The 13,115-nt window shown below is 36.1% G+C and overlaps 1 protein-coding gene across 2 annotated transcripts; it reads right to left on the bottom strand.

Moving 5' to 3' along the window:
* Nucleotides 1-870: 870 nt before the first annotated feature.
* LOC147840125 (C-C chemokine receptor type 2) lies at nucleotides 871-13,087 on the bottom strand. Of its 2 annotated transcripts, XM_087286654.1 has the most exons (3): nucleotides 9,642-10,063; nucleotides 6,165-6,231; nucleotides 871-4,852 (listed from the first exon to the last, which is right to left on the bottom strand). In XM_087286654.1, exon 3 carries the CDS (start codon nucleotides 4,801-4,803, stop codon nucleotides 3,868-3,870), a length of 936 nt encoding a protein of 311 aa, XP_087142780.1. In that variant the 5' UTR covers nucleotides 4,804-4,852; nucleotides 6,165-6,231; nucleotides 9,642-10,063; the 3' UTR covers nucleotides 871-3,867. The 2 variants fall into 2 exon arrangements, with proteins under 2 accessions (XP_087142780.1, XP_087142782.1); XM_087286656.1 differs by lacking the exons at nucleotides 6,165-6,231; nucleotides 9,642-10,063 and adding an exon at nucleotides 12,283-13,087 and having other exon boundaries at nucleotides 871-5,632.
* Between the last annotated feature and the right edge of the window lie 28 nt (nucleotides 13,088-13,115).

Here is a 13,115-nt window from a genome sequence, read left to right as displayed (position 1 = left end):
AAGCAGACAAAGCTGAAATACAACCTGAAAGACGACAATACAACTCTTACAATCATAGACTGGTGATTATCAGCACTTTTAATAGTTTACTTTACAGAATGTTTAATAAATTAACCATATTTGTTTTCTTGAAACTGTCACTTTTAGGTGAAATTACTTTAAGTTACTTTAATAGTTTTGGACTGGCATATTACATATTAATACTAACATGTTATAAATAAATTAACTTGACTTTCAAAATGGGATGTTTATAACAGATTAGCAGTACTTTTTGTTGGAGTATTATATTATAATAGTACATGGTATTTTCTTCAGTGTTGTCTTTTAAAAAAGACTTTCCTTCTTTTTAAAAAGCTTCTTTCTCCAAATTTATTTATACATACATACATATACACACACACACACACACACACACACACACACACACACACACAGACACACAAACACACATATATAAATATATATATATATGTATATATATATATATATATATATATATATATTTTTTTTTTTTTTTTTTTTGTATACAAATTTTTTTCTCCACCTTAATTTAAGTAAAACAAAACAAAAAAATAGTAATTAAGTTATTTTGTTAACCTTATTTTTATGTTACATGTAAAACATATATTTTAGATATCAGATGTATTAAACAGTCTTGACAACATTTTGAATATTGTCTGTTTCCATTGGCATATTGTTTTAAAATGTTTTAAAATGTTACTTTTTAAAGAGGATGTACTCGTTTTAACTCATATTTAACTCCATATTGTAATTCATTCTGTCTAACAATATTATATATATATTTATTTTGATGCCTTTTTTTTCTTCCATTTTTTAGCTAAATAAAAACAACAAAAATGTTTTTAGAATAGCATTTTTTTATTTTGTAGGGATTAGGGAAATTAATGTCTGTATTTATACTGTTTTTCACACACACACAAAAAATTATTATTGACACCATTATAGAATAGATGATAGATGGTGAATGCAGCCACACCTCAAACAACTTTTAAAATGTACTGTAGTAAAATAATACAAAATGTAAATTACAAATTAAAATTAATACAAAATGCAAAAAGTTAACACAATCATACAATTAATATAATACAATAAATGTAAATCAACATAAGTGGCAGTGGTGATGCTGCTATGAAGCACTATGCACAAGTTAATGACTATGTGCTCATTTCTATAGGATTATTAATAAACATTTGTCAGAGTTATGAAAATGTAACAATTACATTGCTCAATTGATAAAAAGATGCACCAAATTTTTAGCTTCGGCTTAGTCCCTTTATTCATCAGGGGTCGCCACAGTGAAATGAACCGCCAACATATCCAGCATATGTTTCAAGCAGCGGATGCCCTTTCAGCTGCAACCCAGTACTGGAAAACATCCATACACACTCATTCACACACAAAAACTAAGGCCAATTTAGTTTGTTCAATTCACTTACACCGCACAACTTTGAACTGTGGGGGAAACTGGAACACTCAAAGGAAACCCACGCTAACTCGGGAAGAACATACGGAAACTCCATACAGAAACACAAACTGACCCAGCCGAGGCTTAAATCAGCGACCTTTATGCTGTGAGGCGACAGTGTTTACCACCGAGCCAACATGTCACCCGAAATGAACAATCAACCACAACAATTCTTCTACTAAAACTTATGAAGACTGAAAATGGTGTATTAAAAGAAATAAAGCCATTCAGGATGTATAGGGTACAGATTGTGCAACATATATTTTGCAGAGAGCACAGAAAGATAAACAGTTACACAAATGTGGTTATAAGTCGGTAAATAATAACTTCGGTAAATAAGTTTTGGATTTTTTTTTTTTTGAATTATCTACAAAAAATATTAGAAGCCATTAACCCTCTCAAGGCAGGCGCTGCAGATTTGCAACAGTTAAAAATTAACTACCTTATTACTCCAGATACATATTTTATGAGTTTTTTTACCCAGAAGTACCACTGCAGGACTTGGTTGTCCATTAGAAACAAACAGTTTCCCCACTTGCACACCAGATGACACAAAAGACAAAAACTGTTTCTTGGAGTACCGCATAAAGTGACTTGGAAACAGGGCTGGCCCATGGCATAGGCAGTATAGGCCAATGCTAAGGGCGCTGTACATCCAGGGGGGCGCCACAAATGAGAGCGGTTAAGTTGGTTTTGTTTTCGGTATTCCTGACACGTTCAGTGATAGACGGCAACTACTCTCAAATACCTCTTACCCTAAAAAGATCTAAAGTGTGTTTCCTACAAAAAGGAAAAGCTGTTTATGTTTCACAGCTGTCTTTTTCTTTTTTTTTTCGCTCAACATTACGACCACTGCTCCATTTAAGCCCTCGCCAATATGCGTTCAGCCGGGAGAGCTCACGCCGAGCGGAGGTCTTAGTAAGGGACCGTCGGAAAAGTGCTTTTTTTTTTTTTTGGCTCCGTCCTGCGTGTTTTATTTTAAACACAACTAATTTTCTCTTAAATGAGCACAAACAGGTATTAAAGTAGTCGACTGCTTCATTATGGATCTGTGCATTCTTACATTAACATCTCCGTTATCAAACAAATCACAATGAGAGATTTACTAGCTGCTCTTCACTAAATAACTATAGTAACTTTAATCAATATGCAAATACAATCAAAAGTGAAGTAGATTTTATAGCTTTATTTAATTTCTGGATAGGGCATTGATTTTAATAGGCTAAACCTTTTATTTTATTGTCAAGATTTTCTAATGTTTGCTATGTTTTCTAGAATTTGAAGCTATTTGTTGTCCCATATTTTTTACATCCAACGTTGGACAGATTGCTAATCAATAAACAGCTATAGTGCTATCTGTTAGTTTTGACATCAGCTAATGTTATGGAAGGGCATAGATGTTATGGAAAATAGTAGTAATGTATCTACCCCCATCATTCCTTCCTCAAGCAAATGCGTAAATATTAAATCTTTTCAGCATTAATGTTAATTGCATTGGCATATTTATCTGACGTTTTCCCAGCTTGTAGTAGTCGATCAAAAAGCTATTTAGTTTCTTATGACTATACAGTGGAATTTACTGCGATGTGACAGGGGCCCCACCTGAAATCTTGCCTAGGGTGCCAAATTGCTTAGGGCCGGGCCTGCTTGGAAACATGACCTACTCAATGAGGATTTGAGATATTGGATTTGGATCCCATATTGTTTTTGTTGTTGTTCTGCCACAAAAAAAACAATGTGTTACTTTGTTTGAAAAGTTGTATATAAAGAGTTATTGTTCATATCATATTCAGTTCTCAGTGTCTAATTACCACACTGGGCCAATGTTGCAAATCTGCAACATCCCAGAACGCCTTGCATGTGAAGGTCCCTCTAAAAATAAAGTCAGGATTCTATTGTACTACCCCATATGATAATTTTCCCCAAATATCAGATTTTCCCTGTTTCTAAATCTTAATTTGAGCCTGAGAGTTAAACACTAATAGTGAAGTTGACTTATTGAATATTGAAATGTAATACTTGATGAAAGACTTCAAAAAGCCAAAACTGAAAAAAAAAACAATTATAATATTTGACTCTGAACAGTTGGTTTAAAACCAACCCACATGAACTTCTTATGACAAGTTATTTTTATAATTTGCATATTTGTATCAAATCTATTGTATGAGTATTATACATGCTAACATCAAGTTGTGTATTTTTTATTACAAGCTTATTCTTAACTAAATTGACAACTTTAAAAGTGAACTCGATATAAGTTCATTACTATGGGGAACTTAGGGTTGGTAAAAAGGTAAGGTCATTTAATCTGGAAAATAAAAATCTCTAAAAGGAACATTTTTGCTTTATGTAATTTTTGTGGTCGAATATTCAGAAGATCTTTAGAAGATTGAGCTTCTTCTTTCAGATGCCTGTTGAGAGACAGTTGCGTATCGCCTGAAACACAATGGAAACTGATCTTTGACTGCTCCTCTGAACTGCTGACTGTCAAATGCATAGATGATTGGGTTGAGGCAACAGTGACTCAAGGCGATGGTTTCCACCCACTGCATGGCAAGACTCAAATCATTATGCCACTCGCAAGAAAAGAAGTACTCCATTCTCTGCATGAACAGAAGAAATATGACAATGTTGTATGGGGTAAAGAAGAGAAAATAAACCGTTACCACAGCCAGGATCAGTTTGACCAGTTTGCGCTTTTTTTCTGATTTCATTCTGAATAGAGTAGAGATAATACGGGAATAACAAAAGATCATGATAATCAGGGGGAAAACCAAGCTCAGAAGGTTCATGTTAATGTAAGTGAAGGACATCCAGGATGTATTGTCAGGAAAATCAGGTTGGCAGGATTTGTGGTTTAAATCAAATTTCTCGTTGGCAAAAATGATGTTAGGTAAGGACGCCAACAGGCTGAGCATCCATACCAACAAGGCCAAACCCAATTTTGCAGAGCGGTTTCTGAAGAACATACAGTTGGGATGAACGATAATGGCATAGCGATCAAGCGTCAAGAGAACCATGAAGAAGATGCTGGCGTAGAGACCAATCATGAAGAGACCTGTGATGGTGTGACACATAAACTTGCCAAAAGTCCGCTCATTCATGGCATTGTGAGCCCAAAATGGAAGTGACACAAGGAAGAGTAGGTCAGATAAGGCTAGGTTGAGGAGGCACACGTCTGTCATGTTGGATTTTTGACGATATTTGATGAAGACCCACACGACCAGACCATTTCCAATGATGCCAATGATGAACACTATGCTGTACAGGGTGGGAAGGAAAACCTCACTGAAAGGTTCATCTTGGAATGGTTGCATGGTGGTGACACAAGTTCAGTTTCGTTATAATTGTAGTAATCATCAAAATCTGTACACAAAAAACACAATTTTAGGCCATAAAACAAATGTAAACTTATAATATATGTATGCTAAGATCATAATATTAACACAGCTTATCAACATTTCTTTAGTTTCTAAGAAGACAATAATTTTGTTTTTTTTAAATAAATAAAGTAACAACTTAAACTTCACTTTGTGCTTCATGACATGGTTGGGAATGATCTGTGCATGTTGTAAACTGATCCTTATCTAAATGTTCACATATACACTCACCGGCCACTTTATTAGGTACACCTTACTAGTACCCGGTTGGACCCCTTTTGCCTTAAGAACTGCCTTATTCCCTTATGGTATAGTTTCAACAAGATACTGGAAATATTCCTCAGAGATTTTGGTCCGTATTGACATGATAGCATCACGCAGTTGCTGCAGATTTGTCGACTGCACATTCATGAATGTGTATCTCCCATTTCACCACACCCAAAGATGCTCTATTAAATGGCGTTGACACCAAATTCTGACCCGGCCATCCGAATGTAGCAGCAGAAATAAAGACTCATCAGACCAGGCAACGTTTTTTTAATCTTCTATTGTCCAGTTTTGGTAAACCTGTGTGAAATGTACCCTCAGTTTCCTGTTCTTAGCTGACAGGATTGGCACCCGGTGTGGCCTTCTGTTGCTGTAGCCCATCTGCCTCAAGGTAAGACATGTTGTGCGTTCAGAGATGTTCTTCTGCATACCTCGGTTGTAACGTGTGGTTAATTAAGTTACTATTGTCTTTCTATCAGCTGGAACCAGTCTGGCCATTCTCCTCTGACATCTGGCATCAACAAGGCATTTGCGCCCACAGAACTGCCACTCACTGGAATTTTTTCCCTAGAGAATAGTTGTGTTTATACCCTAGAGATAGTTGTGTGTGAAAATCCCAGTAGATCAGCAGTTTCTGAAATACTCAGACCAGCCTTTCTGGCACCAACAAAAATGCCACATTCAAAGTCACTTAAATCACTTTTCTTCCCCATTCTGATGTTCTGTTTGAACTGCAGCAGATCGTCTTGACCGTGTCTACATGCCTAAATGCATTGAGTTGCTGCCTTGTGATTGGCTGATAAGAAATTAGCGTTAACGAGCAGTTGAACCGGTGTACCTAATAAAGTGGCCGGTGAGTGTATAATAATAAGTAACTTATTAAATGTTTAAATGTGTTGTAATTTTTAGGTTGTAACATATATTTCTTTAAATTGTCATTATGATAAAAACACAATAAAAGTTTAAAGTATAAGAAAGATTAACTTTTACATGTAGCATTATCACATTAAATAGACTGTTAATTCACCTACCAGACACTTGTGTCTCTGACATGTCTCTTGGTTATATCAGGTCAATCTGTGAAAGTCCTGTGATACTCTAAAAAAAAAGCAGAAAGTACAGTATTATATCCTGAACCGCCCTGAGGTGGGACTTCTTCGCATAAAAAAAATTAAATAAAATAAAAAGTATGGCAGTGACGTACGAGTTAGTTTGCAAAAACAAATAACTTACAAATAACTACAATTTATAAATAACTAGGATAACAAGTCATTTAAGGCAATGTGGTGGGGCAGAAGGTAGTGCTGTTGCCTCACAGCAAGAGAGTCGCTGGTTCGAGCCTCAGCTGGGTCAGTTGGTGTTTCTGTGTGGAGTTTGCATGTTCTCTCTGCGTTCGCGTGGGTTTCCTCCGGGTGCTCCGGTTTCCCCCACAGTCCAAAGACATGCGCTACAGGTGAATTGGGTAGACTAAATTGTCTAACGTGTATAAGGGTGTATGGATGTTTCCCAGAGTTGGGTTGCAGCTGGAAAGTCATCCGCTGCGTAAGACATATGCTGAATAAGTTGGTGGTTAATTCCGCTGTCTGGTTCATTCCGCTGTCTTTAATAACCCCTGATTATAAAAGAGACTAAGCCGAAAAGAAAATTAATGAATGAACAAGTAATTTACTACTACCACTGATACACACTTAAGACTCAATTTCCCACAATCCACGGGCTTGATTACTTGATCCCTGCTGTTATATATCTCCTAGGCCAGGGGTCGGCAACCCAAAATGTTGAAAGCGCCATATTGGACCAAAAAAAACAAAAAACAAATATGTCTGGAGCCACAAAAAATGTAAAGCCTTATATAAGCCTTATAATAAAAGATACACATGCTGTATGTATCTATATTAGCTATATTAGCCTACTATCAAAATGACTAAGCTGGCTACAAATACATAATGAGCCTTCATGATTAAATAGCCACTAAAATCAGGTGGTTGGTGTTTATTTTGTTGTCATTAAAACACTTCAGCACAGGCTCTTGTCTTTTAGTGTTACTAATTTGATCATTTCTTCTTGCGGCCCATCAGAGTTCACATACCTGCATAAAAGCGCATTGAATATCGGTCACATCACAGGCAATTGAGTATGCTGGCACTGAATTAATGTCCTTGGTTTGCTGATCGGTGATGTTACCTACCATTTTAATAGCCCTTTCCTTCACTGTCTTAGTGGAGAAAGGTATATCTTTATTTTTTTGTATTATTTTGGTTTTGTTTTTAAAGTTTGCAAACAGGTGTTCTAATATGTCATAGCATCTTTGAACGGTTTTCCATGCTTTATTATCTCCTGGTTTGTTTACAACAGCCACCTGCCTGGCATCCCGCCCTGCTGATAGAAACGTGTGTCGCAGGCTATGACGCAAATCTTTGTTGACAGAAATGTTGAAATTAAATATTAATTCTACACACTTTGACAGCATTTGAAAACGTTAAAAATGTTTGTCCTCCTATAGAAATCATATTAAAACAAAAAATATATTAACCTCCCCCATCTTTTTGCATTTTCAAACATTTTTGAAAAAGCTCCAGGGAGCCACAAGGGCAGCGCTAAAGAGCCGCATGCGGCTCTAGAGCCGCGGGTTGCTGACCCCTGTCCTAGGCTCTTTCTCAATTCCAAGAATGTAGATAACGGACTTGCGTTCTTGTGAAGACCGGTCTTGCCAGGTGTCCTCGTAAGAACGAACTCGGGAAACCAAGAGAGCAGAGAACGCGTCCTGTGAGGAATGAAATGCTGCATTCTTCCTGATAGTCACATGACCCTCACATGTTTTTAATGGAATATTATTTAAACATTACAGCATTCATACAACATACAGCATACATTTATTGTTTTTCTCCTTTTCAAAATATATACTCTGCATAAAAACATTACAAGATCGCTGAAGAACACATATTGAGAAACAGCCCTAGACTATTTAGGACTTAGGCTTTATCCAAATTTGCTCCTATACACCTTATGTATGCGGCAGACATTTTAAAATAAAAAACGAGGCTGTGAGGGAAAGCCGCAGTCAGTCCAGTTGTGTTCACTTTGAGCTAATTGCTGTGAACGGCTGCATTTCGATAGTTTGGCCATTAAGAAAAAGAGAATACATCATTTCCAGTGGCACGGTAGCTCAGTGGTTAGCACTGTCACCTCACAGCAAGAAGGTTGCTGGTTCAAGTTGTTGGGCGAGAAAGCATTTGCTCTTGCATGTGGAGTTTGCATGTTCTCCCTGTGTTAGTCTGGGTTTCCTCTGAGTGCTTTTGGTTTCCCCAGTTTAATTTTACTGGTGAACCCAAAAGAAGATATTCTGAAGAAAGCTGAAAACCTCTAACCACTGAAGTTTAGCATGCATTTATGTCTATAACATCTCTGTCTCCAAGAATTTTCTGAACTTTTATGAAATTTACAATATCTACATATTCCCATATGTGGCCATAAATATGCCCATCATTTTTTTAGCCAATTTAGTTTTATCCAATTCACCTATACCACATGTCTTTGGGCTATAGGAAAAAACCAGAGCACCTAGAGCAAACCCACAAAAATATGAAGAGAATATGCAAGCTCTGCACAGAAAGACCTCCTGGCCCAACCGGAACTTCACACAGTGACCGTGACAGTGCAAACCCCTTAGCCACTGTCTTACCCATTTTGTCTCACCCAAATTAATTCATTTTACCATGTCCAAAAGCTCTTGTGTTGTCATTGCTAATGATGGTCTTACATCAGTTCAGTCATGATAATGACTTTATTCTAGCTCTGTACACAAAGAACACAATTTTAGCTCATACAATGCAATATAGTCATTTAATATTACAAGTATGATAATGTATTCTGAAATTTGAACACTTATCTTAACATTTCTTTAGGTTTTTAGAAGACAAAAAAAATATTCAGTTTGTTTTATACTGGTTTCGTATGATCTTTGCATGGGGTAATAATAAGCAACTTGTTTTATGTGTAAATGTATTGTATTTTTGAGGTCCAGATGTTATATTTTAGTTGGGACAAAAACCACAGTAAAGGTATAAAGAAAAAAAGAACTTAAATTTAGCATTTTTATTACACTGAATAAATGTTTTAATCACCTAGCCACTGTTACCCTGTCAGGCCTCTTGTTTTTAACAGTGTGTCTATTGTTTCCTCATGAAGTGTCACATTTAAAGAAAAAACGAAAGAAAACACTTTAGAAGAGCGAAGTTTTTTAGAGAAAACGCAGAGCAGCACAAGTGTCCGAGTGTCAGTCAGGTTTGTATAATGAAGTATCGGTTTAAAGCAGACTCAGTGTTTGTAGGATGTTTTTAAAAAGCAAAACAAAACAAAAAGCGTTCATATATAACGACACTTCACAATAGCAATCGCGTCAACTTATACACGTTTAACGTAAAATGTCACAACCAAGTTGCGAGTCAAAATAAAGGTACCGCACTGAAACATTTTAAATATGTAAATATAAAAGGCCGAAAACTTACATGGATTCTTCAGCATAGGCTATCGTGCATATGTTGTACAGTAATCTGGCTCAGACAAACGGCACTCCTTCGCGTGCACGCGCCTCACAGTTGAACGCAGCACAGCTGTTTATCATTTTTCCGCAATTGGGGATTTGTTTGGGATTTTTTGTTCGTCAGTGTCTTTGCATTCATATAGCAAATGCAATTAGTATGTTGTTGTTTATTAAAGGGTCAGTTTACCCCCCCCCCCCCCCCCCCAAAAAAAAAAAAGATTTTTGGAGGTGTTTGCAAGCTGGTATGGAAAATGACTTTCAAAAATGTGTAAGGTTTACAAAAGATCCATTTTGATAGTTTGCACCTTCACGTTCCCAGCAAAGGAGGTCGAGCCTTCTCATATTTGGCTCCTGAATAGCTTAATGTCCGAGGCCCAGACACACTCTGTCAGTTCAAAAGTAGATTAAAGTATCTTTAATTGGACTGGGTCTAAAAATCAGCCCACATTACCACCACGACACAGCCCCATCCACCAACACGCACATTCACTACTTATATTGGTGTACAGATGGTGAAATAATATAAGCAGTACCGTATGTAATAGATATTTAAACATTTAATGTATGTGACTGGAACAAAAACAACCCATTTATAACACATTTATACACACAGTCATTTCATTCATATATTTCCAACTTATCCAGCATATGTTTTATGCAGCGGATGCCCTCCAAGCTGCAACCCATCACTGGGAAACCCCTATACATACACATTCACACACATGCCCTATGGACAATTAGGCCTACCCAATTCACGTACAGCACATGTGTTTGGACTTGTGAGAGAAACCGGGAGGAAACTCACGCGAACATGCAAAATTCACACAGAAACACCAACTGACCCAGCCAAGGCTCGAACCATCGACCTTCTTGCTGTGAGGCGACAGTGCTACCCACTGCGTTGCTCCCTTTTGTGACCATTTCAGTTAATTTTATGCATTTGGCAGCATCTGATTTTGGAGCACTTTTTTGCTTTCTCAGAGCTTTTCGGCACCGCCTTTCCTATTTTACGGTCCATCTCTGACAATTAGCTTGTGTTGCACTTACTGTTTGTTTGACACTCTTCCCAGATTTGGATTACGTCTGCGTAACCTCTGATTGGGTCGGCCCATCTCGAAAATTTATTACAATTATTAATACTTTTATTTTTTTTAAATTAATATTAATATAATTATTAATACTTTTACTTCACTTATATATTACATTTTAAATCTCTTGTTCAAATACATTATGAGGAACAGCTGCGCTAACTATTTTCTTTAATCTCTATTTCCACCTGGGTTTGCCCTTCCCAAGGCCTCTATGGGGATTGTGCAGCGCCATTGATGGGATCCAAAAAATTATTAGAGATGATGGGAACCATCGAAGTTTTCAGGGACAACACAATTCACAAATAAACTTCATTGAACATGTACACATAGACATCATACTATATAATTGCAGGTTATATATATATATATATATATATATATATATATATATATATATATATATATATATATATATATATATATATATATATATATATATATATATATATATATATATATTAACTTTGATGGTTAAAAGCTATTAATCACTAGTTAATAATTTAAAGTTAGTAATTATAAAGTTATCGTAACTGATAGCCTTAATCTTTCTGAATTTGATTATAATGCATACAGGAACACCTTTTGTAAAGCTGCTTTGAAACAATAATTATTGTGAAAAGTATTATACGAATAAACTTGTATTTAATTAAAACAGAAACTTTAAAGTAATAAATGTTTTTACTTTCTACCAAATTCTTCTGCGGTGCAAAAAAAGTATGTTGTCTTCTGACTTCAACATGACATCAGATTGACTTCGTAACCCAACGTTGTGGGATGTTGCATTTTGTTTGTAAAGAAAACCAGGTCGACGTCAGAACCCAATGTCAAGCTGACCTCATTGTCCAACGTCGAACAGATGTTGCATTTTGGTTACTTTCCCACGCAACCTAAAAATAACAAAATATCAACATCTAATGATGTTACAGCTTGACAATGTGTGAATGTTACCAATATGACGTCTATCAGATGGTGGATTTTGTTTGCCATATTGATGAATAAATGTCAGTATATGACGTCAATATGACGTTGGCTCCACAATGGATTTTGGTTACTTTTCAGCACATGCTACAATCAACAAAATATCAACGTCATTTCATGTGGTTATTGGACGACAAAATAACATTGTCCTTACAGACTGGTGGCCAGTGTTTTCAGGTTGGAAATGTCAAAGTATCGTACCAGAACCTCATAATTGTTGTTTTTGGACGATAATTATCGTACACAACTCAAATACAGTATACAGCTATTATCTAGACAAATAACGTTTTGACATATTGTGCAAATTATCACAATACGTAAGAAATAAAAATAAAAAATAGGCACACCTTAGTGGAAAGGTTCAAACTCCACCTCCGAGTCTCTGCCCTGCATGTGTTGCCAGATATTACAAGATTTTGTGTGTTCAGAGATGCTCTTCTGCATACCTCGGTTGTAACTAGTGGTTATTTGAGTTACTGTTGTCTTTCTATCAGCTGAAACCAGTCTGGCCATTCTCCTCTGACCTCTAACATTAACAAGGCATTTGCACCCACATAACTGCCACTAACCGGATATTTTCTCTGTTTCGGACCATTCTCTGTAAACCCTAGAGATGGTTGTGCGTGAAAATCCCAGTAGATCAGCAGTTTCTGAAATATTCAGACCAGCCTCTCTGGCACTAACAACCATACCACACTCAAAGTCACTTAAATCCCCATTATGTTGCTCGTGTAAACTGTAGCAGATCGCATTGACCATGTCTACATGCCTAAATGCATTCAGTTGTTGCCATGTGATTGGCCGATTAGAAATTTTGTGTTAAAGTGCAGTTGGACAGGTGTACCTAATAAAGTGGCCGGTGATGGTTAATATAGATTTTTTTTTTACTTTAGTACAAAGTAGAAAACTTTTTTAAAATGCCTTTGTCATGGTTAAAAAAACAAAAGAAAAGTATTTTAATATTAATTTAAACATTTATTAAAATACATTGAATCAAAGGTAAAATATTGTTTTTTTAGATGATTTATTAATTGAATTATTTTGGTTGACTTAAAAATAAAATCCCAGTAAAGTTGTACTTTAGACAGAATTATTATAAATACATATAATGCTAAAAAAGGGAGGCAAACAAGCGCTGATGTAAAATCTGAATGCTTAAACCCAATCTTTAAAATATGAGTTGTATTAAAAATGTTGCAATTATATGACAGAGGTTTGAATAGGGGAATACCTCTGGTTTACAAGCTCTGTTCATATGGTTAATATTGTTTTCCTGTGAACTGAGCCGCTCTGAAAACATTTAATGGGACGCTGAATATAACACTGATCAGGTATTTACAGCGCAGCCCCGCCCACATTCGATTGGCTGT

Source organism: Danio rerio, chromosome 16, assembly GCF_052040795.2.
Source record: "Danio rerio strain M-AB ecotype USA chromosome 16, GRCz13ab, whole genome shotgun sequence".
Lineage (NCBI taxonomy): Eukaryota > Metazoa > Chordata > Actinopteri > Cypriniformes > Danionidae > Danio > Danio rerio.
Note: the sequence above shows the minus strand (reverse complement) of the source record. Positions and strands in the feature narration are given on the sequence as shown.